The sequence below is a fragment of the Urtica dioica genome, chromosome 3, assembly GCF_054948205.1.
Source record: "Urtica dioica subsp. dioica isolate 48M chromosome 3, U.dioica_male_clone48M_v1_H2, whole genome shotgun sequence".
Classification (NCBI taxonomy): domain Eukaryota; kingdom Viridiplantae; phylum Streptophyta; class Magnoliopsida; order Rosales; family Urticaceae; genus Urtica; species Urtica dioica.
The window spans coordinates 37,391,844-37,416,236 of record NC_142758.1 but is presented as its reverse complement, the minus strand read 5'-3'; the positions used below and the strand labels follow the sequence as shown (position 1 = coordinate 37,416,236).

The window sequence follows — 24,393 nt, the reverse complement described above, 5'->3', positions numbered from 1 at the left end:
TCTAGCATACTTACTTTGAGAGTTGAAATTCACATCATCCATTTGTTTAATCTGAAAGCCAAGAAACAAATTAAGCTTACCAACCATGCTCATTTCAAATTCAGCCTGCATTTATTGAACAAATTGATCCACCATCTCGGCAGACATCCCTCCAAAGATAATGTAATCAACATAAATTTGAACTATCATGAGACTTCCTTTCTCTTTCTTAACAAACAGAGTTTTTTCAATGCCCCCGCGAGCATGTCCATTCTGAATAAGAAATTGAGTAAGTCTTTCATACCGAGCCCGTGGGGCTTGTTTAAGACCATATAGAGCATTTCAAAGTTTGTAGACGTGTTTAGGAAAATTTGGATCAACAAATCCCTTAGGTTGCTTAACATATACTTTTAGGAATATCCTCATTAGTAGTGTCTGAATTGGGTTGATTGGGAGGGGATCCATATTCAGTGTTGATGTCGTCAGTATTCTCAGAGACATCTCTCACGCCAACTGTAGTCCTATGAGCACTGTCATCCTCATCAACATAACTCTCAAGAACATCAGGATTATCATTAATCACGATATTTATAGACTCCATCATTGATTTAGTTCGCTTATTAAAAACACAATAAGCCCGACTATTTCTGGAGTTACCAAGAAAAATACCTTCATCAATCTTGGGATCAACTTTTCTGTGCTGTTCACGATCAGTGAGAATATAGCATACTGAGCAAAAAACATGAAAGTATTCAACATTGGGCTTTCTCCCCCTCCAGATTTCATAATGACTTGTAGTAGTACCCCGTCAAATTATGACTCGATTATGAATGGCAAACATTGTTTAACGCTTCAGCCCAAAAATACAGAGGAATTTTTTTAGCAAGCATCATAACCCGTGCCATTTCCATAAGAGTTCAATTCTTCCTTTCGACAATTCCATTTTGTTGGGGTGTGATGGGAGCCAGAAAATTCATGAGAAACTAGAGTTTTCAAACTCCTTTCCATGGTCACTTCTTATTCTGATAACTTTCCCAATGCTATCACCTTTTTCTCTTTGTACCTTGTTACATAAGGCTTCAAAAACATCAAAAGTGTCATATTTTTCATGAATAAACTCAACTCAAGTGTACCTGGAGAAATCATCTACACAGACATATTTCTTCCCACCAAGACTTTCAACTTTCATGGGGCACATAAGATCCATGTGTAGGAGTTCCAGAACACGAGATGTGGTAAGATGTTGCACCATCTTGTGCGACGACTTGACATGTTTGCTGATCTGACATTCCCCACAAATTTTTCCTTTAACCACCTTAATCTCTGAGAGGCCTACGACAGACTTCTTAGAAGTAATCTTCTGCATGCCCAAGCTTTTGGTGCAACAACTTTGTCTCTTGAACTTGAGAGATGAGACAGGTTTGTGCTTATAAGTCTTTGTGGGGGGGACTACATATAGCAGTTACCGGAAGACTTGGTTCCTCTCATAAGCATGTCTTGTTTCTCATTAGACACGGTACACTCATCAGTATAAAGTTAACAACCAAGTTTTGATCACATAGTTGACTGATGCTTATAATATTAGTAGTAAGACCTTCTACCAATAACTCTTCTTTCATGCAAGGAAGACCAGGATAGTTTAGCTGACCTTTACCGATAATTTTGGCTTTGACCCCATCACCAAAAGTAACATGGCAGTTTGAGTAAGGTTTAATGTTGGAGAGGTATCTCTTTACACTTGTCATGTGATGAGAACATTAATTATCGATATACCAATCCTCGGTAGTAGAAGCACAAAGAAAAGTGTATGCCATGTTGGCTCTGTAATTAGATTTGACTCTCCAGACTTTGAGAGGATTAGGAGCTTGATAATACTGAGACTGATGATGGGATTGATGTTAGCGGAGATCCCTTCCATAGATACGATAGCAAAAAGGACGAATATGACCACGGCGACCATAGTCATGGCAGATCCAATGAGTTCTGTTGACAAGATACTTTGTGGGTCTGACATTCTTTTGCTGAATATATTGGAGTGATGATTCTCCGAGCGAGATGTCAGAGACGTCTTTTGATTCATCTTGACATCTTTCTTCTGAGAAACAAAAACAATTTTTGAGTTGGATCCACCATGAGTATAACCAAGGCCCTTCATATTCTTGGCAGGTTTGCCAATAGTGAGAATCTTGTCCAGACTGTCGATCCCAAAATTCAGCATTCTAACAGATTTTGTCATCTTCAAAAGTTCACGATTTAGACGATTCACTTCGTGCTTTAGCTGGACAAGTCTCTGGAAGTCTGGCTTTGTCTTCAGTGAGAGCAAGAATCATATTATTCTGCTTGACCCACTTAGTATGAAGAACATTATAGGTATCATTAAGAACATGGTCAGGCAGCTCATAATCATCAATAGTGGAATGATGATCAGCTTTAGACAATGAAGAGCTAGAGGCACCAGTATGAATATCAGAATTATAGTTAGTAACAGAGGCAGCAAATGCGACAAAGTTACTTATCTGATCATAGTCATCCTCATCTGTATCATATCATCGGAGAATGTCATGATATCCTCTCTTTTGTTTCTTTAAGAAGTTAGGACATTCTTTCTGAATATGTCCGAACGCTTCACATTCATGACATTGAATGCCCCGGTTATTATTGTTGGAATTGAATTGGTCTCCCGTCCGGCTATTCCTTTGATTACTAACACCTTTCTGATATCTTTATTGAGGAAATTTGTCCTTAACAACTTGTGCGACATTCTTCCCAGTCATCTCTTCATGACCTTGATGTAGCTCTTGGCAAGCATAGCAATGGTTTCATCTATATCATCATCAGATTCAGAAAGTATCTGCTCTCATTGATCAGAGACAGAGCTTTCGAAAACTCCAAGAGACAACTCATAGGTCATGAGAGATCCCATCAATTCATCTACCTTCAACTTAGACAAATCATAAACTTCTTCAATAGTAGTAATCTTCATCTTGAATTTAGGAGTAAGCGCCCTCGGAATCTTTTCGACAAGTTTTGCATCTCTCATGGGAACTCCAAGAGAAAAAGATTCATTTGCAAGATCACAGATCCGAAGATTGAATTCAGCGACAGACTCATCTTCATGCATATATAGTGCTTCGAAATTTGTAGTTATAAGCTGGAGCTTTTGATCACAATCTTTAGCAGTCCCTTCATGAGCAACACCAAGAATCTCCCAAGCCTCTTTGGCATTCGTACATGTGTTTATTATCCTGAAAATATTTTTTCAACACCATTGAAAATAGCATTGAGGGCACAAGAATTACCCAGCGCAGTTTCATCCTCAGTAGGATCCCAATCATTCTCACGTTTGATGCCAATAACAACACCTTTATCATCCTTGATCGTGAGTGGAGACCAACCATTTATAACAGCTTTCCAAGTCTTGCTGTCCAGGGATTTCATGAAAATGCACATCCTTGCTTTCCAATTTTCATAGTTTGTTCCATCAAGCACCGGAGTATGGTTGACGGATCCTCTTTCCCTAGAAGTATCCATCTCAAACAGAATTGATTAAAACTAGGAAAAATCATCCTAAGATCAGGGTGCCTGCTCTGATACCAATTGAAATTCTTTATAGGCAGAAGAAAGAAGTCGCACACGATGTAGAACCAATGTGTTCGACAACTTAATCTAAATGACCCAAGTGGTAACCCAGTTCGATACAACGTCACCTACTCTAGGGGGCTTTTAGCCCAGTGGAAAGGAATTCACTAAAACAATAAGTAGCCAATAGTACAACCAAGGACTTACATGAACAACACCGAACTCAAAGCCAATTTACTATTACTACCTGTGAATACCTAACAAGGCTCCCCTTGAATATGAGATCCCTCTCAATTCCACTCTCCAAACACACTCACAATATTTGATCGCCTTCAATGTCAAGGCTCGTGAGGACTTCAATCATGTAATCACAAACTCAAACACTCAGATCTCTGGAAAAGTGTTTAGAGATTTACACCACATGAATCAAACAATCAGCTTATCAGTCAGCCAGTCTTGCACGTCGAAGAACTCTAAAAGTTTGATGTGTGCGTCAAGAGCAACTAGGGAGAAGCGCAAAAATTTATAGTAGTCAAACAAGGCAGGAAAACAATCTACGGTTTTCTTACCCATACACCCATGGAGATCAACGAGTAAAGACTCCCGCAAAATTTTCTAGTAAATCAAAAAACTTTCCAAAAATAAAGGCGGTGCTCAATGTGAAAGATGTCTCAACATATCCTGGAGCATGTTGACCGACATCTTTCCGAAACAACTTTCATATAAAATAATGCCAACACAAACGTATAAACAAGTTTGACAAAGCTCTCTTTCGCAAACACCTCTCTCTTTGATTATCTCCAATGGATATGAATCCGAGCTCTCCTCAAATCTAGAGACTACTTCTCTATGTTTTATCTGATATTCTCCCGAAGATAAATATCACGTCAATATGAAAAACACTATCTCATACACAGTACGACGATACAAAAGCTCTGAGTTGTTCTAAGTCTGTTGTAGATGATGATCTGTGAAATAAAGGGACAGGCACAAGAACTATGGCTTCGTGAATTTTCCAAACAATTAAGGAGCCATAGAACTATACATAAACCCTAGGTGATCAAATCAATCGGATTCTCCAAATCCGACATTATTCTTCCAAGGAAATCGGATAACTAACCAAAAGTAATAAGTAACTATCGACGGGTATATCAACAAAAAGCCTATAACAAATAGATATTTTTAAACAATCCAATATATATATATATATATATATATATATATATATATATATATATATATATATATATATATATATATATATATATATATATATAAGTCATCAAATCCAAATTATGAAAATACAAAATCAAATGCTACAATGTTTATGACAAGAAATAAACTTAAAGTAGAACTACAAAACATAAAATAGTTCTCAAATTTTACAAATTAAGGAAGGCAAAACGCTTTCAAACTCTGAATTAGTCGTAGGTTGAGTGTCGAAGCGGTACGATACTTCTTAGCCCATTCGTCTGTCATTTATGTAGATAATATCATAATTTCCAATTCGCAACATCACAATCACAATTTATAATTCGCAATTTCTAAATCAAAATTTAACAATCCCAATTTCAAAATCACAATTTCAAATCCACAATCATATATTCTAATTCACAATTTAATAATCCCGATTTCAATATCATAATTTCAAATCCACAATCATATATTCTAATTCACAATTTCAAAATCTATACCTCATATCACAATTTTCTACACTAACCTGACTAATTGATGATTCTGAAACTTTACTCTACCGGAAAAACGAGGGTCCACTGTTGGTGGGTCGCCGGAATATTAAAACCTTGCCGGAATTTGACAAAAAGTTGGGGATATGAAAGATAACCAAGTACTAATCTCAAATATGTAAAAACAAATCAACTAAAATCGAGGTAAATCAATGTAAAACTAGTAAAATAAATTAAAAACCATCAAAACCCTAATTTTCGAATTTACCATACATTGAACGTCGATATATCAATGGTTATCATCAATTGTGTATAGAAATTCTTCCATGGCTGATGATTTCACACGGAGAAGAAGATTTTTTTTTATTAAAATCGCTGATATCATATAAACTCTAGTATTTGGGGCGTTGTTTAGATTGGTAAGAGGTGAGATATTTTCCGTTATATAATCATTCAATTTATCGTGATATTTTAAAATATCGACTAAAAATCGCGATATAATGATATTATACAAAACTGTACAATTTACTAGACAATGTGGCCGCGCCCGTGCCGGGTTTGTAGAAACTTGAAAGTCATGACTTCCCTTCTCTAGCTCAAGAACGTTCTTCGTTTCTCACGGAGACCTGAGAGTAAGAAGAAGAATAAAATAAGCGTAGAAGGGCGCATGGAAGGTGCCTTTGGTGCGCCCTCCGACGCTCAACATTAGTCTGATTGTTGTGAATGATTTATCCGTGCGGATCTCAAGATAACTTCCATGAGGGGATCATGATAAAGCCATGGAGATTTAGGTGACGATATTAGGGGTGGCGCATGGTTTCCGTTATTTTCTTAGAGAGTCGTGGTGGTCTGTTGGCCTACGGGTGCGTTGGTGTTGCCGATCATCTCGAGGACAAACTCTTTCACTTCTCCTGTTTGAATAAGGTCTTCAATTTGTCTCCTTAGGTGTTTGTAGTTGGATGTTGAGTAATCGTGGTCCTTATAAAATGTGCAGTACTTTGTGATATCTTGAGACGCCGACTTTCAATGGAGCGAGATTGTGGAACTTTTTGTTGGCATTGGTGCCCACAAAAAGAGTAGTAGTCATAACTTATATACATTTGATGTAATAAATTCTTACGAAGACTCTTGCTTGTAACTGCTGAATAATTAATAAAGAGTTGAAACATTCATTCATTCTTCCTTGTTTGTTTGAAACTTTATTATAATCCTTAGTCTTTAGTCCTTAACAAACCTAACAACAAATGAAGAGTCAAATATATATATATATATATATATATATATATATATATATATATATATTTGCATGAACAAACACTTCATGGTTTGCTTAAAACTGCATATTCACAATCTAAGGATCAAATGGCTATTGATCTCAGTATGATTGTTAGGAGAACCTATGATGTCTGGTTATGAGACATAGAGAATTGGAGACTCTATAGTTCTTCCTAGATACCATCTGAAGATACTAAATTGACCAGTGCACTTCTAGAGACAATGTAAGAACAAACCATTTAACCACTTCTGTCTCAAAATCACTATGTATGAATTGCATCATGCTTATCTCAATCATGAAATGAGACATGTCATATCATAGCTTACATACTCTCATTTGAGAAAGTCAGAGTTCTAGACTAACTATGTGATATAGACAAGACCTATTGATGAAGTACTAAGTTATGAAGATGTCATGAACAACTTTGTGAAGATCTCATAGATATGGAATTCATGTACAAGCAGATTGCTGAAATGTAATGTGTATCACATCATGCTTTGTTCCTTGGAATGTGAATAAATGAACTGGCCAGTGTCCAAATTGAGTCATGACTCTTTTGGATGAATCAATGCTCCTCGTCAATACATTATTTCTAACTTATTCACAAGTGACAAAGGAGTTGAGGAAATAACAACTAGAAGGGTAAAATGGTAATTTTATAAATCCCATCTAGTTGATGATATTCATGAAGGGTAAACATAGATAATATTCAATAGATCCACTCATCACAATTAAGTAGAATTTTGAGTAGAAAATATATTCATTTTAACCTAGAGATTTTCAATGTCAACTCTTTAGTGGAGTCAGTTGACATTAAGCTAGAACTTGGAAAAGGTTTGTGAACTTTTGTGTCCAAGCATGCTAGCTCAAACTTGTTCATTTGGATCCATGAGGTCACTACCACAAGTCATTAGAGTATGATTTATTAAACTAGTAGCTAAGTCAAAACAAGTTCAAGTGTTGAACTAGACGGATTTTACGAAAAGTGTCTAAATGGTAATTTTGTCCATAAGGACATAAGATGGTACAAATGTCAAAATACGATTTTGGACATTTTCATATGATGAAAATGTAAATGGATCCACACGGCCAACAATGAGAATTAGGCCTTGAGGATTGAATTTCATTTTATGTGAAAATTCTACATGGGCTTTTCTTGTATTGTCATGAAAAAATAAAGAAACATCTAGAAGCTTGTTCTAGAGGCTCAAAACCATGGCCATCATCAAGGAAAAGAGGAATTTATTTTGTGCATTGATGTATGAAGATACTTGCCAAAAGAAAAAGAGGAAACAAATTTATAGCTCATGTGTTATTTGAGTTGGACGGCCAAGCTAAGGAAAAGGGAAACAAATTTCTAGCCTTGGTATTATTATGATAGGAATGGGAAATAAAGATTGTGCTCATGAATACGTGATATTCAATAGAAAAGAGGAAACTACCTCTTCAAGGCAATCCATCCTCCTATGAATACCACACCTCATTCACAATGTTGAAACAAGTTTTTGAGATTGAGAGCTTCTCTCCCTAGCTTGGCCGATCCTCTCTCTCTCTCTCTTTCTCTCTCTCTCTCTCTCTCTCTCTCTCTCTCTCTCTCTCTCTCTCTCTCTTTATTGCTCTTTTGTTTTGGCACCTAGGTCCTCATTAGACCTAGCGTTTTGTATTAGCTCTTTGGCTCTAAGACTAGCTCTTGAGTCATTGTGTTTAATAGTGCCCACACACTAAATCCTTTTTAAACTCGAAGACTCTAGTGGTAGAAACTATCGTGGTTACTCGGATTCAAGAAGATGCCAGGATACAAGCTAAGTGGGGAGACGAGCGAGACAACCTTTTCAAAGGCTTCTCAACGCTCAAGCTTCAAACGAGGTTGGTACTGAGTGAAAACTCTTAATAGTTTTTAAATTTTAAATTATATGTTCATGCACTTTGTCTAGGTAGTAAAATCATTTTACATGTTTTAAAGAATTTTTTATATTTCGCTGCTTGCTAGAAGCGATAAATTATTCTTAATCCTAGATCTATTCCAACACTTTTCGCTTCTCAAGGCGATGAACGTTTCAAGACGTGTTCAGTGGTGTGAAGTTTACATAGTTACCGGACTTATCTAGTAGCTGAGGCTTTTGTCCCGCCAGTGGACAAGAGTTGTCTTCAGGTTTTGCTCTTTTTCTCCGCAAGTCACCATTTTAAGAGTCTTTATCCTCCATACGACAGTCATCATAGAATTTTTGGCTTTGAATGAAGTCCTCTAGGTACATGTATTTATCTGCGCGAGTCAAGAGCTCAGCCATTGTTCGCGGCTCTCGCTTGACGATGGAGATGTGGAAGTCCCCCATTTGAAGCCACTCGAGGATAGCCGCAATGGCGTCTCCGTCCTCGAATTGGTCTACCTTGTTAGACTCTTTTGTGAATCTAATCAAGTATCCGCGGAGGGATTCTCCTTTTCTTTTCTTTTCTTTAGGGATTGCAAATGAGCTTTTCCTAGCATTTTATTGCGGGAGTCGCTGAAGCTGAAGCGAGTGATGAAGGATTGTTGTAGCTCCTCAAACGAGTTAATTGAACCAAGGCTCAGGTTTTCAAACCATTTGAAGGCAGGTCCGCCTAGCGTGAGGCTGAATTTCTGGCACAAGATTGCATGCAAATGCCTCATCACAAGCATCGACATGTGATATTGTTGGATGTGGTGAATGGGTCAGTTTTTCCTTCGTAGCGCGAGAAATCCGAAATACAAAAATCAGCTGGGAATTCCTCTATGAGGATATCAGCCGTAAATGGGGAAGTTGTAAGCTCCATTATTCCATAGACCTCTTGGGCCATGTTTTGAAAGGCCACGAGGTTGCGGACTTCGTTTCTAAAATTGTAGAGCATGCTAGCCACGTACACATGTGTTGTGGGGGCACCAACATGGGCAAGTAGGGCACCTTGCCGTCTTTCATTGGAGGCTTGGTTCACAGAGTTTTTACCGGGGCGGAGCATCGTTATTTTGTCCGAATCTGAGTCTCGTCTGCGCAGCCCCGTTTTTAGGAGAAGCTGGTTTCCGAGCTTCTCCGACGGCCGTTGAAGTGCTAGTTCAAGTCGCCTGTGTGGGGAGAGAATTGTTCTCGATTGTCGTTTTGTTGTTGTAGTGCCAGTGCGTCCACGGGCTGCTGTACGCGGCCAGTTCATCTGCGCCCCTAAGTGGGAGCGAGGTGTTTGTGATAAAGTTGTGAGGCTTTGGGATTCAAGCCGAACGACGCGTATGTTGTCGCCTTCTCCAGTGTCGAGGATGTCATGATCGATATCTCGAGCGTTCGGGTCGGGAGTATCGTTGCTCTCGTCCATGTAAGAGTGGGTGCAATCACCATCGTCCTCGTTCACATCGATGTGGTTACGTTCATCGTCGGAGCCCCCCGAGTGAGTGAACCATCTAGCCTGCCCAGTCGGGCCGAGAAGGTTCTCGAGAATGGCTATGTCGCTTTCTTTTCTCGTTTGGAGGCAAGCCATGGTTCCTCTGCATTAGTCGGCACAGATTATATCGGGCACTTTCTGCGAAAGAGCTTTCGCCTCTCTTAAACGTGTTGGGAATTTGATTGTTCATGTTTTCTCAAGTTTGAGAAAAATTGGATATTTCAGTAGTAGAAAAGAATATGGTGGAAGGGATTTCGGGCCTTTAAAGTTGGGAAGTCTTCTTCTTCTAGCGCCAAAATGTTGTCGCTAAAAATCGAACAATGTCAAAGACTTCGGTCGGGTCGACACAAAGTGGCTGCGCCCGAGCCGGGTTTCTAGAAACTCGAAAGTCACGAGTTCCCTCCCCTACCTCAAGAAAGTTCTTCATTCATCGCGGATACCTGAGTGAATGAGGTAGGGGCACCGTTATTCGTAGATAATATTTGAGAGAATCGAGCTCGATCAGAGTCAAAGCAAGTGCGGAGGGTCCTCGAGAATGTTTCACGACTCTGGAATCGAGTGATTGTGTTGAGAGAGAATAGTATACCTTTTTCCCTTTGAGGAGAAGGCAAGGCGCGCGCGCAAGTGAAATCAAATGTGCGCATGATGTTTTACAAGGCGCGGCGCGCCATATATTAGGCTCGACGTACCTGGCCATGGCAAGGTGCACCGGATGCCAAGCGCGACGCGCCATGGAGCTTTTTGCTCGTCTTCTAATTTTTTTCTGTCTTTCTTCGTGGGCTTGTCTCGAATGGACTTTTTAGCCTTCGTAGGCCCGGAGCGGACTTCTTTGTAGGCCTCATTTTGGCTTTGACATGGAATTCTTTGTAAGTCACATGGAATTTAATAATTTTCGAAAGCGACCGACAACAGTTGACACGAAAAATACGAACATGAAAACTAAACACCGGAAAAACTAAAAATCTAAAAATTGCAATCAAAATCAAAACTTACTTGACTTAGCAAACAATGCTAGAAGAGAGGAATTTGAATCAAATTCTTTTGAAAATAACGTAATCAATAGAATAGGAAGGTAAAAATAAAAAATAAAAAGTTGATATTATTTTTCACAATAAAAATAAAAATAAAAAATTGAATTTTCCAGATATTTGAATGAAAATCAAATCACATAATCTAGAGTCTAGACTAATAAAAAGAAAAACGATTGACTGAACAATTTTTTGTTTTGTTCGAGTATATATACACACGTTTGTTTGCAGCCAAATACTAAGAATGCCAAATACCAATAACAGTATATTTGTCGTGGTAGTTAACTTGGTCTAGCGGTAATCTCACACACACCTCGACGGAGAGGCCATGGGTTCAAGCCCCCATGGAATGCAGAAATCCATGTCCCCAAAGATTTATTCTAAAAATTATGTAATCTTGGCCAATAGTGTCACCTACTATGTAATCTTGGCCGATAGTGTCACCTGCCCTTTGCACTGCTAATATATCATGTAATCCTGGTCGATAGTGCCCCTACTAAAAAAATAAAAATAATTACAGTATATTTGTCTATTTGAATCAAAAGTTGTAAAAATTGTATTAGCCTGACAATTAAAAGAATGTAGAGTCTGATAATAAAAATAAGAATAAATGTTACTTTTGCTCCCTGAATTTTGGTGGTGCTGAGAATACAGTTCTTGTACTATAAAAACTCAGTTTTTAGTCCTTAATATCAGATGTTAGAATAGAATTAGGCCTTCCGTGTATTATTTCGAGCAAACGTCAGTTAAGTTTACCATTATTCCAGAAGTTACGAATATACCCTTAGTTTAAACCATTTCAAAATATAAATGAGATATTTTATGATATCAGGTATAAATGATATCAAAATGGAAAGCCCCAAATCTTGTTCGACAGACAAAATGAGGAGCTAGGGTTCAAAAAAAAAACCCAAATCGTGTTTGTTTCTTCATCGAGTAAATCGAACATCGTTTCGCCTTCATTCCTTGTTCGCGATGGACAGCAGTGCAAGCATCTCCTCAAGTCGCAAGAAACAGCGCAGCACCATTGATGAACAGCGACACCCATATTGTAATTGTGGTATGAGCGAAATCCGGACCGCATGGACAGGGGATAATCCAGGACGACGCTTCTTTGGATGTTCAAAATATAAGGTAAGTGAATTTGTGGTTGTTCGGGAATTTTTGGACTTGAATCTGGATTTTCAGTATTTTAATTATGTAATTTGTGGATTTTCAGTATTTTTCCATCTCTTTCTGTCTATGAATTGTATCAGAGTAAGGACGATAGAGGGTGCAATTTTTTTCAATGGATGGACCCGCCAATAATGTGTCCGAGGGCAAAGAAAATCATTCCAGGTTTACTGAAGAAAATCAACAAATATGAAAACGTTGGTGAAGAATGGGAATTTGAAGATTCGATGGATAATGGACAATATTCTGGACTGAATGTATCAAGTGATGAATCAAGATTGAATCTCTCAACTGAAGATGTTATAGCCGTGATGCATAGTGAATCCAAGAAAATTAAGTTGTTGCTCTGTGTTGTTGTATTTTTTCTTTGTCTGCTTTTGTTTAAGTAATTAATGCAGTAGTGGTTGACGCTGATACAAGATAATATATGGTGTGTTGTTATTAGAAGAAAATTGGTGTTTTTTTTGTGCATCTTGCGTTTGACACTGAATGAAGATAGGGAAACAGAATGAGATAGGTAACTGTTAAAATGCTCAAGAATCTGTTAACATATTCAAAATACATAACAGATTCAAAATACATAACACATTCAAAATACATTAAACATTCAAATGCTCAGGAATCTGTTAACATATTCAAAAAAGTAAATCAGTTTCAAAAGGACTTTGGTTACATATTCAAGTCATATTTTACTATTAACTTTCTTAAGTTAAAGACTCCCAAAATGACTTGGTTTACACATTCAAGTCGCATATACATCATTCATAATCCAAAAAAGACTAACAACATAGTCATAGCAATAAACCCGGGCTTCTAATCTCGGAATAAACTGCGCGGCTCCATTTGCCCTCCTCGCAAGCCGGTTTGAGTATGGAACCGAGGGCTACGCTGTAAATACCATATATGAATAAATCAGATTCATGTATTCCATGATTTTAGGTTAATTTCAATCTAATATCAAGTACTTCAAATTTTTGAAATTTCTTTACCCTAAGCCTGTCCTCTTGAGTTTCACCCTGTGTTGGCTGCGAAGTTTGAGGTCCTTCACTTGTGTGAGTTGACTGCGTCGATTGTGTAGCTCCTCTAGTTGTACGTCTTGCTCGTTCATTTCTCTGTAAGAATAATGTTATAAAAATTAGTACAATAACCCTAAAAAATTAAAATTATTCAACACAAATACCTCTTGTTCCTGCTCTCTTCTAACGCATGTTGTTTTGTTGTGACCATGTTTACCACATCTTGAGCATTTTGTGGTTACATACTGCCGAGTCAACCTTGTGCCTGTACGAGGAACGACCTCGTCGTGTGTAACTCGTCTTAGCTTTTTGGGTCTGCCGGGCTTAGTTCTTTCCGGTGGCATCGACATAGGATTCAAACCTGTCCTTGGCCATTGTTTGATTGGGTTGATTGGTTGGATCATGTTTTCATAAATCTTAATTTGGAAATCCTTTTTATACCAGTCTGACACGTAATTCACTGGCTCGTCATGCTTCTGCCATATGCAACTAATGGCATGTGAACAAGGAATTCCTGGCATGGTTACTACGTTAGATATTGAAGACACATAATTAAGTTAGACATAACCAATTGCACTAACTCATTACCTGATAAGTCCCAACGGCGAGATGAACATGTTCGGTGTGCCAAATCGACACTGTACATGGCACCGTACATGTTAGTAACTTGAAACAGTTGACCACCTGCCCAGTAAGCTATATTTTGAGCACTGTGGACTTTGTTTTGCTCAAGAATGTTGTGAATGCGTGGTCCCAGTGCACCGGTCCATTTTTCACAGGCCTTGCGCTGTTTTGAGAAGCGTTGCAACAGGTACAGTCGTATGCACTCGAGCATTGATAAAATTGGCTTCTGTCTTGCCATTACGATCGCTCGTGTGCCGTTGAAGCTCTCGCAGAGGTTGTTCAACACAATCTCCCATTTAGGAGCAGTCCTAAAATTACATCTCGCCCATTGTTGAGGGCCTTTGCTAATAAGCCACTCGTAGGCTGCCTGGTCTTCTCTTTTAATGTCATCCATCTCTGATTCAAACCTACCAGTAGAATAAGCCATTGCCGCCGCCATCATCTTGGTCTTCATAAATTGTCCCCTGAAAACCTGATGAAGAAAGCATGTTAATTTTAGATATAATGATGGGAACTTAAAACTCTGTTAATTTAATCCTGAATTCAGTAAATGTCTCATTTTGTACCTGCAACATTAGTAGAGTATAATAATCATATTTCTTACTCGAGAAAAACTTTGGGATAATAAACAAACACATAGTTCAAGAGAAAGAATTTTCAGCTTTGAGATCAATCACAGCACTATAATCTATCAGTGTCTAAACTACTTAAACTATAATCTAAATTACCTTGATGAAATTGGCTTGAAAATGTCTAGCACAGTGCCTATGTTCAGCTTGAACGGACCCTTCCTCCCACATATTCGTCAATGCCTCTTGTAGACCTTTTTGTTTATCAGATATGAACGTCCAGTGATGGCCGTTGACAATACTTAGATCTTCCCTCAAGAACTTTAGAAACCACGTCCATGAAGACTTGCACTCAGACTCAACGACTACGTAGGCTATCGGAAAAATACCGTTATTTCCATCGATACCAATTGCAGTTAGTAGTTGACCGGTGTGATGGTCTTTGATATGGCAACCATCAACACCAATCACAGGTCTACAATGTTTAAACCCAGATTTGCAGCCCTGAAAACAGACATACATCCTCTTGAAAACTGTCTGACCTTCTGAAACAGTTTCAGTTTCAAATTGAATGGTTGAACCTGGATTTGAGCGTCTCAGTTCAGCACCATAGCTCCAAAGAGCAGCATATTGTTCTGTATACGACCCCTCGATAGCCTTCTTAGCAATTTTTTTAACCCTATAAGCCTTCTCCTTCGAACATTCAAGCACGAAGTCTTGTTGGACTCGATTCATGATATCTGCGGCCGTCAATGAGTCACTGTCTTTGATCTGCTGCATATACTTCTTTGAAAGCCAGGTTGCAGTGGCGAACGAGTTAATGTTAACCCTAGCACAAGTATGTTCAGGCCTCAATGTTTTGATTATGAACGTACCGGTGTCACCCAAAACAGACGCGTAACACGTCCACTTGCAGTTAGGGTCCTTGCATTCTGCTTTTACACGGTCTGAATCGTTTTTCTTGAAGTATATATTTTTACCGGCTTTGATCGAGTACTCTCTGATGGCCTGTTTGAACAGTTTTGAGCTTTTGAACACCAGTCCCAACTTGAAGCTTGGATTCTGCATATCTGCCTCTTTAAACTCCGTGAACGATGGGAGTTTCTTCTTTAAATTTCTATAGTCTCTGAACTTATTGGCTCCTGAGCTTTTAGGAATCTCCGGTACTTCTTCTTCTGAGGAATCGGATTCCACGCCAATTTCTGCATCCATGTCCAAGCTTGTGTCTGTGTCGCTCAAAACAGCCTTCCCTTTACCACGCAACACTGAGAGACCAATATCAACGGCGTCTCCATCGACATGAATGTCATCGTCGCTTAACTCAAACCCAGATTCTTGTTGGACATCTTCTACCGCCTCTTGATCAAGTTCAATTTGATCCTCCTGCATATTATCTCCCGCATCTTGCTGCACTTCATCTTGTGTTTGTGTCACCGTCTCTGCCATGAACTCATGTTGTTCCTGTTGAATAAGCTCTTCTGGATCGGGAGCGTCTTGTGTTTGCTCTTCTGGATCAGGAGCGTCTTGTGTTTGCTCTTCCATATTTGGAGGGTGATCGTCAACGTCAACTTCATCCTGCATAGTCGGTGGAGCCAGGACAACCTGACTGTCATTTACATGCACACGCACATCCACGGGGTGCTCACAAAAAATATCAACCTCCCACTTGGTCTTCAATGTGTCTCCAATAGCTTCCAACAAATCCTCGTCGTTATCAACAACCATCACCTTCTTACTCCGTGGATCCCTCAAGTAATAAAATTCTACACCAGGATATCCTAGACTCCGATTCAGTGTGTTATTCAGTACGACCATGCACATTCTATCGATATCCACACATTCCAAACGAAGTACTTGCCCACCGAGGTACTTCCAGCCAGCGGACTCAAACTCCATTGCACCCCCATAGTGCATATTGAGTACAAAGTTGTTTAGCAAAGCTTCTGCAAAATTAAAGTTAAAACAAAATAAATATGACTACCTTTTATTGCCCAACAACCAACCAACAGGACCCACGACCCTTCAAGTTTACCGACAAATAAACAACACCAAAAAGGAAGCGACAAATAAAAATGATAAAAAACATATGTCTTTGTGTGGTCCCCAAAATAAACATCGTATATAAATATCAATGTTTAAAAGTTCACATACGGAAAACACACCTTCGTCATGAGGTCTCTGTGCAGAAGCCTTCGTCGGCGATTTTCTCTTCATTGGCGATTTCCTTTTCGGTGGCGATTTTTTCTTCCATGGCGATTTTTTCTTCGCCGGAGATTTCGAGACACCATTCGCCGGATATTTCGATGAACCAGAAGTTTTGTTCTTCAACCGCGGAGAAGAACGCGTCGGAGCAGCATTCCCAGGCGATGTCGCCATTTACAAATTCGAATTTAGGTTTTTAGATCGATTGTTTGATTTCTAACCCAGGTTTTTCCTTTTCTTTTACTTCTTAATTTAATTCCTTTATTTCAATTTTTTTATTAATGGAATTACCCATAACACCCTTCTCTCAAATAGCACGTCAGATCCCATGTCCTATTTTAACTACCAACGTTACAGATTATTAGATGGAAGGACATAAATGAAATTATTTCACACATTAAGGGGAAAACATCAAGTTTTAAAAGTTTGGGGGGGAAAATTACAGCACCACCAAACTTCAGGGGGCAAAAGTAACATTTTTTCTAAAAATAAAAAATAAAAATAAAAATAAAAAATTGAAAGAATGTACATATCTACCAATGGTTTCAAATTTCAATGAAAAAAGAAAAGAAAAGTAAAATCAGAATAAGAAATAAATGTGCCTCAGGGTGATGGCAGTTGAGAGTTACGTGTCCACGGTAGTGCAACACAATAAGATTGCAATGTATCTTTTATTCGAATTTTGATAAACCCTTATTGAATAACTCTGTTTGATTCCAATATTTTAGTTTTCACTTTCTCAGACTTACAACGCAGAGGAAATTTGATAGATCCATATTCATGAGGAAGCTTGGAGAGTTAATTTTTGCCGCGTGATCGTAGCGCCCTTTTGAAGGACCTATTAGTGAACATGGCATTCGAGAGTTAATTTCATTTCTTCTCCTTCCGTGTCCTCTTTCTTTTCCATCTCCTTCATCTTCTACTTATTCGTTAACAAGGCACTTGGGAAAAGAAATAGTATGATGCTCTAATGAAAAGGGAACTTAATGGATTATACATTTCTACATATTATCATCAGCGAGTATACACTATTCCTGTTGCTATCTGCTACAATAACGAATCATTGGTTTCACAAAAGAATAAAAGAGAGCCATTTCTATTCGTCTCAGGTCATCGGATCACATAATGGCCGATACAAGCTAGAATGACCATAGTGGAGCAGCTTGAGAATCCAAAATGAGTTGAAACTGGAAACGTTTGTATGATCAACTCAAAATGCGGATACATGGAAGGGACTTTCTGAGCGTGGTACATAGATAGATTTATTTAAATCTTGACATCACACCAATACAATTAAGATATTAACACACATAATGCTATGCAACTCACTCACATCATTTTGAAACCACGGGCTTAGGAAGTTCCCTCAAAACTCTGGCGAGCTCATCCAACTCTCTCCCGGCCTCCCGAACCGCTGCCCGAGCCCGGTCCCTCATCTCCACAACCCTCGGGTCGGTCCGGCCCAATTTCATCACCCGAGCCACGGCTCCCGCGAGGGCATCGGGGTCAGGCACAGCATCAGAGCCCGAACACAGCCTCGTGGCGACTCCCAAGTCATCGGCCAAAAGCCGAGCATTCACATGCTGGTCCGCCTCCATCGGCCACGCCAGCACCGCCACTCCCGCCACCACCGCCTCCAGCGCCGAGTTCCACCCGCAGTGGCTCAAGAACGCCCCAACCGCTCGATGCGCCAGAATCTCCCTCTGCGGGGCCCACCCCTTCAGGATCACGCCCCGACCCTCGACCCCGTCCGGGACCACAAGCCCCGGGCTCGCAGCCCATATGAACCGGGCCCCGCTGCGCTCCAGGCCCAGCGCCAGCGCGCCAGCCTGTCGCTCCTCCAAAACCTTCTGGCTCCCGAAGCACACGTAGAGAACCGAGCCCTCATCGCACCCGTCAAGCCACCTCGCCAACCCCGGCTCGAGCTTAGAGTCGGGATTCTCCGCGGGCATCCCCAGTGGGCCGACAGCGTACACCCGGCCCCCGAGGCGTGCCAAGTACTTCCGTTCCAAAGACTCGTACGTGTTGAAAACGCCGATGGTCTCCCCGGAGAAATCCACCCCCGCCAGGACGCTCTCCGTGACCAAGTCCGTCTCGGCGTTCGACTCTCGGCACAGCCTCATCAGGCTGGGGAGTTCGTCGTGCCGAAGCTCCGGCGAGCCGGGGAGGCTCGGGAAACGGAGGAGCGGCGGTGGTGGGTCCGGGGAGGTGAGTCGGAGGCGGAGCCAGCCGTCGGAGAAGACGGCGACGAGGAAGGCGCTGGTGGTTGAGAAGGACACGGCTCGGACGCCGAATTCGGCGCAGAGATCGGAGACCCAGCCGAGGAAGAAGTCGAAGACGATTGCGGAGGGAGGGTTGGGGTGGGATCGGAACCAGAGGGCGATGGGTTGGGAGAGGGCTTTGAGGGCGTTGATGGTTGGGATGTTGCCGCGGTTGCCGAGGTGGCGGAGATTCTCGACTCCGGCGGGGATGGCGGGGTGGGCCGGGAATGGGAGGACTAATGGGGTTACGGCTGTGGGGTGGGCGGAGAGGATTGGGGTCAGAGATGGCAGGTTCTTCGGGGTGACCACGATAGTTACGGTGAGGCCTCGGATGGCGAGTTGGTGAGTGAGATCCAGGAGTGTGGGCATGTGACCTTGGGCTGGGTATGGGAACACCAGGATGTGGGGTCCGCCGATGTACATGATTAACTCAGTTGTAACTCTGAATTAAGAGTGAGAAAGAAGAGAGACAACGACGACGCGATTAGATGAAGTGTGAGAAGACTTTTTGACGAGTGTGGGTCAACGTGCAGCAAAAAGCTTCCGCAACTACACCAAGGAATAAACGTCAATAATGTACCTTATCTAAGAATCATACGGACGTACTATTCATACCACATTTTAACAAAATATATCACATACCTCATTGGTAAGGAAATCACATAGCTCATTGTAATTGAATAAAGAACATCGTTTTGAAACAAAAAGTTATTACAAAGCATAGTGTTTGTTTGTAATTTAAAAGTTACTCACAAGTTCAAACATAATTGTAAAAGTTGACATGAAGATCGTGTGTTGTGTGGTAGTGTTGTTCATTGTTGTCGAGATTCGGCATCGAATTTCAACAATAATATATGTTGTACTATTTTTGTTGATCAACAATTAGGCGCTAGGAAAAAAAAGTAGCATTGAAGATCGATAGTTATTTCGTCAATTTCTGACCGGAGACATCAACAACTCCACCAGTGTCGATCCCCAGATCGAGCACCACAACCGCACTTTGTCACTCACTTTAGCTGAACTTGTTGGGTACCTACCACATCATAGTCTGGCAGAGCAGTTCAAAGAGATGTCCGAGTGTCTCTAAGCTCTGGAAGCAAGCAACAATGAACTAGAGGAGAAACTCAAGACTAAGAGGGTAACGCTGCGAAGTCCAGTGGTAATCCTCGATGAAGAATCTTTTCATCGACTAGGTAAGGAGCCTGCCAAGAAGGAGCCAATGATTAAGAAATCTCAAAGGCATGACAAAGATCGATATGAGAGGGATGAAGAAGACTCGGATATTGAAGGTTACCAAGCTAATCAAGAACATATTTATGAACGGTCTCAACTTTCGACCGAGAAAAGAAAGTAAAGGTCCCGAAGAAGATTCGGAACCTAGAGATAGTGCTAGCACCAACGATTTAAATGACTGGAGTGTCGGATCGAAGAGGTGGTTCTGGGTCAAAAAGATTTGATTCCAAGAGTCAGAGACACTTCTTCACCATTCATTGCTCTGGTGTTAGAACACCCTTCGCCATATCAGTTTAGGATGCCCAACATTCTGACCTATTATGGAAAGACAGATCTTAGAAATCAACTCGATACATTCACATCTTGGATACTTCTACAGGGAGCTAGTCTCGAGGTAATGTGCAAAGCATTCTCAATTACCCTTTCAGGCTTCGCTAAAAGGTGGTACCGAATTCGGTGGGCTCGTGGAAGCAACTGACTCAAAAATTCATGGACCAGTTTGTCAGATCCAGTTTTGAGAAAACTCCCCAGAAAAGGCTCTTAATAATAAAACAAGCTTATGGGGAGTCACTTAAAGACTACATCAATCGCTACTCAGAAGAAGCGCTCCAAGTGGATGACCTCAACAGAGACTTCAAGATCTTCGGAATCACCTCAGGGGTCCAAATTGAATCAGAATTCTGGTAGTCCATTCTCATCTAGAAGACAAGTCTGCCTGTCTACAATGACTTTCTAAAAAGAGCTCATAAGTATATTAATGTTGAAGAAGCAAGATTGGCAAGTCGGAAGATCGAACCACCTAAACCGCGATGGGGAGAAAATGGGACAAAGGTTTGACCAAAGAAGAGTCGTTCATAGGCATGCCCCGTCAAGCCAATTTCGAGTAACTTCGATAAGTATCACCATCTAAATGCTCATATAAATGAAATTTCTAGTCTGACCCAAGACAAAATATTCCAAAGCCAAATAGGATCAAGAAAGACATGTAAAAACGAGACAAAACAAAATACTGCACATTCTGCCACGACGTTGGCCTCAAGACCACTGATTGCTTCAATTTGAAAGAGGCCATAGAAGCTTTGATCCGAAAAGGATCGTTGAAGAAGTTCGAAGAGATGTTGGAGAACAGGTCGAGCAGAACAATGGTCTATGGAGACATCACACTAATCATGGACGGACCACACAACCTAGGGAATACAAGAAGCGCTCAAATGAGCTATGTCAGGGAAGCCTAGGCTAGACACCGTCAGATCCAATTCGCAGTGGAACAGAGGCCGAGCGAGATAGTTAGATCTAGCTTGGAGCCCATCACCTTCACGTCTGAAGATGCATGGTAGGTGTGTTAGGGATTAAACATGTTGGTATCGGTCGTGAACAATCGCTTCAACACCAAATTGTTAGTGAAATACCCTTATTGGGAATACATATCTCTATAACCGTGCGAAATATAAATAATTACGCTATCTAGCTAATTGATTATATGATCTAGATTTGTTTAAATGTGTAGTAAACAATAGGGAGCCATTCAAGAAACCAATTTATAGGAGATTAAGGGAATATCATAACACTTGCGGGTTTCGGTTCAGCTACAGAAACTTCCGATCGAGTTCTTCAAGATCAAATTCTGAGCTCCATTACTCGATCTTCAAGCTTTGGTCTCCAGTCTTGAATATTTGGGAATGACAACCGAACTCTCTCATTGCCTCACAACGACTCCGATTTAGGAGTTAGGGTCGTGTCGTATTTTTGGGATTGGAATCATGAATTCCAAGGGCGAGAGAGAGAGAGAGAAAAAAAAAATCGGCCACCACAGAGAACGAGTGGTCGAAATTTTCTCTTGTTTTTCGTGTATCACACATGTCTTTGTGTTCTCCATGACTCCTATTTATAGTTGTAGGATGGAGATATTTTAGGAATTCATTAGGGTTTCCTTATTCTCCTATATTCTTTCATAATTTGTAGTTAAGCATGAACCATTGGATCTTGACTACAAATCCTACTTTTTCTCTCATCCATCGTACCAGAATCTAGGATATTATTTTTTCTTATTTTTCTCATATATTTAAGGAATCTAGATATTTGAGAATAATAAGGACAATATCTTATTTCCTTATTTAATTGAGAGAATATCTCAACCATTATTATTCTCCTAAATATTAGAAAATTATCCATGAGAGATTATAAAGGACAATATCTTATTTTCTTATTTAATGGAGAGAGAACATCTCAACCATTATTCTCTCCTAGATATTAGTAAATTAATTATGAGAGAGAATAAAAGACAATATCTTATTTTCTTAGTTAATGGAGAGAGAATATATCAACCATTATTATTCTCTCTCTTATTTATTTACTTACCTGATTTCTTTTCCATAAATCTAGCAACTTATCAAAGAGAGAATATTAGGTATTTAAACCGTATAGTAGGCGGCTGTTGGAATTGATCTAGGGTTTAAGAAAAAGTTTAACGCTTCGGTAAGCGGCGAATTTTAAAAAAATTTCTTTTGACAAGTAAAACAATTTTACTAACCTAGACAAAGAGCAAGTACATGTAAATAAAAACTATTATGAGCATAATAAATTTACTAACCTTTTTAGAAGCTTGAACATTGAGAAGATTTTGGAAGTTTGCAACGTTCGTCTCCCCTCGCAGCACGTCTCTCTTCTTTCCTCGGCAACACGAGCAACCACGACAGTTTCTATCACAAGAATCACTCGAGAGAAAAAGAATTAGTGAGTGGGCACTTTTAAACACGACGACTCGAGAACAAGTCTCAAAGTCGAAGAGCTAAAAACCCTAGGTCAAATGTGGACCTAGGTGCCAAAACAAAAATCGAAAAATAACTAGAGAGAGAGAGAGAGAGGATCGGCCAAGTTCTAGAGAGAGAGGCTATCAATCTCTTAAACTTTGGATGAATGAAATGTGAAGAATGATGCCTCTATTTATAGGGGAGGGATTACCTTCAATAAGGTAATTTCCTCTTCCATAGAATATCACATATTCATGAGCAAAATATTCCTTTTTTCCTCTTTCATTTGGGCGGCCAAACAAGGCTTCTAGAAGAGCATTGGATTTGTTTCCTCTTTTGCTTCCCTTATGCCTTGGCCGAAAATTCCCTTGCCATGCATAGGAAATTTGTTTCCACTTTTTCTTTTGGCAAGTATCTTGATACATTTATGCACAAAATAATCTCTCCTATTTCTCTATAGAGTGGGTGGCCAAGTCTCTCTAGAAGGAGCTTCTAGAAGCTTCTTCATTTGTTCTTGACAACATGAGAAAGGTCCATCGAGAATTTTCAATAAAATTCTTATGAAATGAAATTAATCCACAATGCCCAATTAATTAAATCTTGGCCGAGTGGTTTTAAGCCATCAAATGACCTTGTCAAAAAATTTATTGACATTCATTTCATCCTATGTCCAAAAAGACAAAATTACATTTTTGACAATTTTCGTAAAACTTGTCTCGTTCTTGTTTTGACTTAGCTTCTAGTTTAACTATTCCTAATCGATGTGATTTGTGACAGTGACCTCATGGATCCAAATGAACAAAACTTGAGCTAAATACTTGGACTCAAAAGTTCACAAACCTTTTCCAAGTTTAGCTTAATGCCAACTGACTCCAATAAACAGTTGACACTGAAAATCTCTCGGTTCAAATGAATTTCTTTTCTACTCAAGAATTCAACCTAATTGTAATGAGTGGATCCATTAAATATTATCTATGTTTACCCTTCATGAATATCATCAGCTAGTCGGGATTTACAAAATTACCATTTTACCCTCCTAGCTGTTATTTTCTCAACTCCTTTGTCGCTTGTGAATAAGTTAGAAACAATGTATTGACGAGGAGCTAACAAGTCACATTGTTTCATCCAAAAGAGTCAAGACTCAATTTGGACACTGACCAGTTCATTTATTCACATTCCATGGAACAAAGCATAAGGTGATATACATTGCATTTCAGCAATCTTGTACATGAATTCCATATCTATGAGAACTTCACAAAGTTACACATGACATCTTCACAACTTAGTACTTCACCAATAGGCCATGTTAAGAATCACATAGTGAGTCCGAACTCTGACTTTCTCAAATGAGAATACGTAAGCTGTGAAAAGGCATGTCTCATTTCAGGATTAAGGTAAGCATGATGCAATTCATACGTAGTGACTTCGAGACATAAGAGGTTAAATGGTTTGTTCTTATTTTGTCTCTAGAAGTGCACAGGTCAATTCAGTACCTTCGGAAGGTACCTAGAAGAACTATAGAGTCTTCAACTCTCAATGCCCCATAACTAGATATCATTGATTCTCCTAACAATCGTACTGAGGTCAATAGTCATTTGACCCTTAGATTGCGAATATATCGTTTTAAGCACACT

At 39.8% G+C, this 24,393-nt stretch overlaps 1 protein-coding gene across 1 annotated transcript; it reads right to left on the bottom strand.

The window, feature by feature from the left end:
• Positions 1–17,223: 17,223 nt before the first annotated feature.
• On the bottom strand, positions 17,224–19,357 carry LOC149402699 (UDP-glycosyltransferase 89A2-like). Its single transcript, XM_089610007.1, has 2 exons — positions 17,849–19,357; positions 17,224–17,353 (listed from the first exon to the last, which is right to left on the bottom strand). The coding sequence occupies exon 1, from the start codon at positions 19,197–19,199 to the stop codon at positions 17,850–17,852; it is 1,350 nt and encodes a 449-aa protein (XP_089466133.1). The 5' UTR covers positions 19,200–19,357; the 3' UTR covers positions 17,224–17,353; position 17,849.
• Between the last annotated feature and the right edge of the window lie 5,036 nt (positions 19,358–24,393).